We start from the raw sequence: 5,894 nt of genomic DNA on the forward strand, positions 1-5,894 counted from the left end.
AGCCACCACCATCTCGCTTCATACAAAAGTTGTCCAGTGTTTTCCCCATTTTAAGCAACCGAGCCTCAAGTGCGGGTCTGTGCCGAGGGAATTGTTCGAGTAGCCATAGTTTAGCCTGCCGGTAGTATTGCATCGAAGTGTTTCTAGCCAACGGCTTGCCTTTTTTGCCCTCATTAAATGCAAGATACATACCAAACTTATCCATCACTGATACGAAACACTTTCCAGTCTCATCACGTTCAATGCAAGTTCGCACATACTCATCACTTACATTCTCCGTTTTTAGAAACTTCTTAAAAGTTGCCACTGCTGTTGCCTTGGCTCTTTTTGTGTTTCCACACTCTAATTCCGCTAAGCCCATTGCTCTTGTCGGATAAATGCAAAATATGCAAGTGATACGATGTTGACTTGCCTAATATGTTGCGATACATATATTTTTTATATTGCTCCGACCCGATACGTCGGAATGGCTGGCTTACATGACTCACCTAACCTCGTACTGTCTTATTGGTCAAAAATACAAATTACCGGGTTGTGACTGGACGATTATTTGCGCATAAATGATGATTGGCCTATTTATTCCATACAAAATTCAAGTTAGGTCGGATACATAGTCATATTCAACCATGTACATGTAGATGAGCGCTTCGGTGGTAATCCCTACTCGTGGAATACCCTCCGACAAGAATAAACTACCGGCTTAGTCTTGCTCTTCCTCCGGTCCGAAAAGAATGTCATAGCAATGTGGTGGAATAAACATAGGTTTATAACGTGCTTCAAATTGACCAAACCGGGTGTAAAATCAGCTATCAACCAATCAAAACCATCATTAAAATTCATGTTTTCACACTATTTTGAAGTGCACATTCTCATTTCGGACTGGAGGTAGTACATGTAGTTTACAACTTATATAAGAAGAGATCTCACCCTTCCCTCGGACTATAAAAAAAATAATGTCAAAATAAATGACTGTTCTGAGGTGCTTAACTATGTGAAAGTCACTACTGTGCAGCACGTCCAAAGTGACACTTGCTGCTTGTACTTTTCCTTCCTACTTAGCTCAGACTCTCTGCTCTGCATCGTTTAAAGCCCCTGGACACTTCTATCCGCCACGCCCGCTGAATCAGCTCGAATAAGAAGCTTTGCAATCCACTTAATTTGCTCCTTAACATCCGCAGAATCGTGTTCTACAGTACATCATCATTCTCTGCTTACCACTCGCGGGAACGCCCTCCACTTTGTTTTCGGAGAAATCTTCATCAGTGGGGTCGTCGTATACGGTCTCATCTGGTGGATTCAGCGGCTCTGTCACCGTCAAGGCATGTAGGCGCGACAGCATTTTAGCTACATGTAGCTCGTCAAGTAAGGAGTCTTCCTCCTCTGGCTCACTGTATTCGCACGTATACAGTAGTAATCGAGTAGACCTGTGTGTTTCCAGCACTTAGCAAATATCGAGGGTGGCATGGAATTCCAGCAGATACCACCGCTTGGCGAACGTCAAACTTGTATAACTTGGTCGCTTTCGACATGTCCATCGCTCGGTCGGCTCGCTGGATCTGGTGACACCGGTAACGCAGCTTGAACGCAGCATTTGTTCCAGCGTCAAGACCCTGTCGCTTACTACATGTACTGTAGTAGTATTTGACGGTAGGAACGCCACTTCGACATTTAAAATTGTACCAGCGTCGTAGCCCCCATGGACGCTATCATTGTCGACGATCAGCATAGCACTTGCGGTGCTGTGCTCTGAACTTTGTGCCAACGTCTTTGAGACACTTGGCAAAAATCGCCCGAGACATCCATGCCTTGGCGCTGTTCATGTTCCTTAAATGTTTCGCAGTATCCTTTTTAAACTTGGAGTACAATGAGAGATTGGCATGTAGTACCATTTCGAAGGTACACTTCGATCCACCCCACAACAAGAATACCCTTGGATAGAAATAACATGTTCGATACTATGACTACTGAAGGGCCCATCTAAACCAGATTGCCATTTGCCGACGAAAGCATCATTTAATAGCGTACTTTTATTCGCTTTCTTTGTTTATTCCTCGTCTGTATGGTCCCCAGTATCCACACGCAACAATGCACTCACTGATGAATGCGACCCGAGCTGCACGCCTCGTATCCCTCCTCCTTGCCGCCAGAGCCGTCACTCTTAGCATACTGAGCCATGACACGATGCTTCGGAACTTGTAGGGACAGGAACAAGTACGCAGCAAGCTGCAGCACAATCGCAATCAGCGCAAGGGCCGCCACGTCATAGAAACGCTGCGTGTAGTCCATACCCAACGTCTTGATGTACACTTCTCCGTACACCGGAACCGCAGGGTACCCCGGAGCGTCAAACGACAAGATGATTCCTTCCAGTTCATTGGTCATGAGGATCTCGAACGCGTAGCCGAAAATCGACAAGTGTTTGAGCCAACCAACGGCGTCTGGCATCGTCTCGGAGTTAAGCAGGAAGCCTCCGAACAGTAGCATGATCAGCAGCACCACTGTAGCAGCGAGATTGGCAGAGCCCACACGTCTTGAGAGCACACCAACGAGCAGACAGATGGAGCCCGCCGCTACGTTAAACAGCACCAAAGTCAGCCAGAAGAGCAAGAAACGCTCAGCTGAAGCTTGCAGGGCCATGATCCAGTAGAAGATACAGGCAAAGATGGACGCAGGAAGCACTCGAAGCAGCAGCGAGTCGAGCGTCATTTTAGCTAAGAAATAACTGAAGGCGCCGTAGTACATGGCTCCAGTCTCGCGGAGGAAGATCGGACGTTCCGAGATGAATAAATCCATGGAACTCAAGCTTGCGAAGCCGAAGAACGTCAGAATGAAGTAGAAAGCGCCCATACGGTTCTGGAAGCCAGCGAGGTTGTCGGATACGTTGTTGAAGATCAACCCGCCGAATAGAGCGAGCACCAAGCTCAGTACAACATGCTGCACCAGCAAAGAGCGGTGGCGAAGGATGTTCTGCGCTGTACGAGTGAACAGCACGCGAATCTCAGTCATCGTGGACTGCAAGGAGGCCAGCGCACTGGTCGACTCTGAGCCATCTTCCAGCACGAATGGCGCTTCATACGCAGCACTGCCAACTGGCGTCTTAGGAGAAAACTCTTCCGGTTGAGTGGGGACTGTCACTCTATCGGGGGTGACATTCTTCTGGGTAGACTGGATAACAGGCAAGTTGGTGTTGTCGATGGCTACATCGAGGATAAAGTCCGCGACGTTGTCGTCTTCGGGGCATTTGAAGCCAAGCTCGTGGAAGTACTGCTTGGAGTCAGCAGGCTTGCCACTATACAGCAGCTGTCCTTTACCCAGCAACATGATCTTGTCTAGTAGCAGGAAGGACCGTGAGCTTGGCTGATGGATACTCAGAATGACAATACGATCGTGACTGGCCAACTCCTTAATGAGCTTCACAACGGAGTGGGCGGACGAGCTGTCGAGTCCCGAAGTAGGTTCATCCAAAATGAGGATTTGAGGCGAAGTTACCAGTTCCATACCGATACTAACACGACGTCTCTCGCCGCCAGAAATGCCTCGGTCGGACACGGAGCCAATGCGGGAATTGGCAACGTGAGTAAGGTTAAGTTCGGTAATCACGCGGTTCACCATGGCAGTCTTGGTCGAGTCAGTCATCGACATGGGGAGACGCAGTTGCGCTGAGTAAGCGATACACTCGCGGACCGTAAGAGTCGAGAACAAGGTGTCGTCTTGCTGGACGTAGGCAGCGATACGGCGGTATCCTTTGGTCACTTTACTACCGTCTAGTAAGAGCTCTCCCGAGAGCTTGGACGTGCCGTTTTGCATGGCTGCAAGCGCGTTCAGTAGCGTCGTTTTACCTGACCCACTCGGTCCCAAGAGCCCAAGCACTTGACCACGGGAAACGCTTCCCGAGATCTTGTTTAAAATCGTCTTTTGCTCGGTCGACTTCTTGTCGACACTGGCAAAGCAGCTAATGTTACGGAACTCGAGCTTCTTGGCTGAGTGTGACGATACCTTAAGTAGTTCCGTCTCGAGGTCCTCTTCTTTCTGGCTGCTGCGAGCGCCCGCCACACAGCAGCAGAACGAGAAGCACCCGAGAAGTAACAAGGCCGCGAGGGCCGCACAGGCCACGACAGCCAGCACCTCCCCACCCGTGTCGGTACCGTCCTCTGTACTCGCTGTACTCAACGTTCCACTGCTTTGAGTAGCGTCGTCGCTTCCAGTAAGCTCACAAGCTGAGGCGTTGCATGTAGCGGACAGAGGGAGCGGTGACCCCTCAATTACGATAGTGAGCACTTGAGACTCCTCAACTTGAATTTTCGCAGGTTTCCCACTCAGCGATCCCTCAACTAGGGATTTGGACAGGGCCGAACATTCGGAGCCACATTTACAGTTGATCTCGCCACATTCTCCATTGGCACTACCGGTAGTGAATGAGCACTGCGTCATGTTGCAGTCGATGACATGCTCACTGTTCACCGTCTCCTTGGCCTTGTAAACCGCAGCAATGCAGTTGCCGTCGCCCTGGTCGTCTCGTTCACAGCTCACATCAATAGCGCCGTCCGGGAAAAGAACTTGAAGATCGCTCGACAGCTTGCAGGAGTACGTTTTGCCTAACGAGTTGGCGTCGTAGATGAGCCCCGTGGCGCACGAATAGCCGCTGCCTAGAGCAGAGCTACAAACATCGGAGGCATCTTGGTCGGTGCTGGCAGTGCACATGCGACACCCAAGGCCACTGAAGCCTTCGCGACACTCGCAGTCTCCAGACTCGCCGAGTTGCCCATAATCCGAGTCGCATGTTGCATCAATTGCAGAAGAAGCTTGCACTACTGTCGACAGCAGTCCCAGTGCCAGAAGAAGGCGAAGAGACCGCATGAGTCTTAATTCTTATGGGGATAGATCGAGAATGGTAGACATGGAAGACGTACACCGCTACAAGAAACATGGCAGATAGGACGGAGGAATAGAAGAATGGCTGGGCGATTGGGAAGAACCTGTATCCGATTTGCCTATGACTGGCTACGACAAGGTTCCAAAACCACCACAAAAACTGAAAAACACCATGCGAGCTGACAAACACAAGACCACGTGTTTTTATCACATAAAAATATTCGGGCCCACCACAAAATCACAGGCGACACAAAAATCTGTAAATAATCATCCCATAGTGTGTTTCAGCACAAAACGATTCTTTTCATCCAGTCATATGCCTCTATTTAAATGATTTTACCCAATCATATCACGCCATCCGTACCCAAAAGTACAAGATGACTGGTCTAGCTCGCCCTAGAGCTTGCAGTTTTGAACGCTCTTTACTTTCAAACAAGCTTCCAACTACCTAGGCCACCCACCAGCTCACGTCGTGCACCGATGCCCAGCTCACACACCTGGAACCTACTCTGCAGCGGCGTTTCGTCTGAAGACGCTGCCCTCCTTCTCCAAGGAATGAAGACTTGGAAGACGGTCAAAAGTCAGCTGATGCCGTGCACGGCTTGTACCAGCGGTGATGCGCACACAATACGCTACAAGCTTCTACGCTGCGCCTGCAAGCACTGTACGGATGCGGTTCCCTACCTGGCCTGCACCTGGCGGATGAAGGTCTTGGTCTGCCAGGATACAGACACCGTTGACATGCACGAGCTAGGCGACCATCATTCGCGTGCGCGAACGCCATCCAGGTCATGCATTACGCCGAGGTGTCGCGAGTTCATCAAGGAGCTCGCCCGTGAAAACCTAATGCCGGTACGCATCCGGCACGCTTTGGGACGCAAATTTGATCTCCCTCCTGCAGAATTACCCAGTCTGCGAGAGGTGCAAAACATCGTACACCACTTTCGGCGCACGCGGCTTGGTGGAAACGATAAGCGCAAGGCGATCGTGGAGTCGGTGAGGGCCTCAGCATTTAGTGGACG

General features: G+C 50.1%; 1 protein-coding gene across 1 annotated transcript; it reads right to left on the reverse strand.

The window, feature by feature from the left end:
• Positions 1 to 2,091: 2,091 nt before the first annotated feature.
• On the reverse strand, positions 2,092 to 4,701 carry PITG_15006 (ATP-binding Cassette (ABC) Superfamily; the record flags this gene model as incomplete). Its single annotated transcript, XM_002898148.1, has 2 exons — positions 2,092 to 3,039; positions 3,175 to 4,701. 2 exons carry the CDS (start codon positions 4,699 to 4,701, stop codon positions 2,092 to 2,094), a joined length of 2,475 nt encoding a protein of 824 aa, XP_002898194.1.
• Between the last annotated feature and the right edge of the window lie 1,193 nt (positions 4,702 to 5,894).

The sequence above is a fragment of the Phytophthora infestans genome, genomic scaffold (genome assembly GCF_000142945.1).
Source record: "Phytophthora infestans T30-4 supercont1.38 genomic scaffold, whole genome shotgun sequence".
NCBI lineage: Eukaryota > Oomycota > Peronosporomycetes > Peronosporales > Peronosporaceae > Phytophthora > Phytophthora infestans.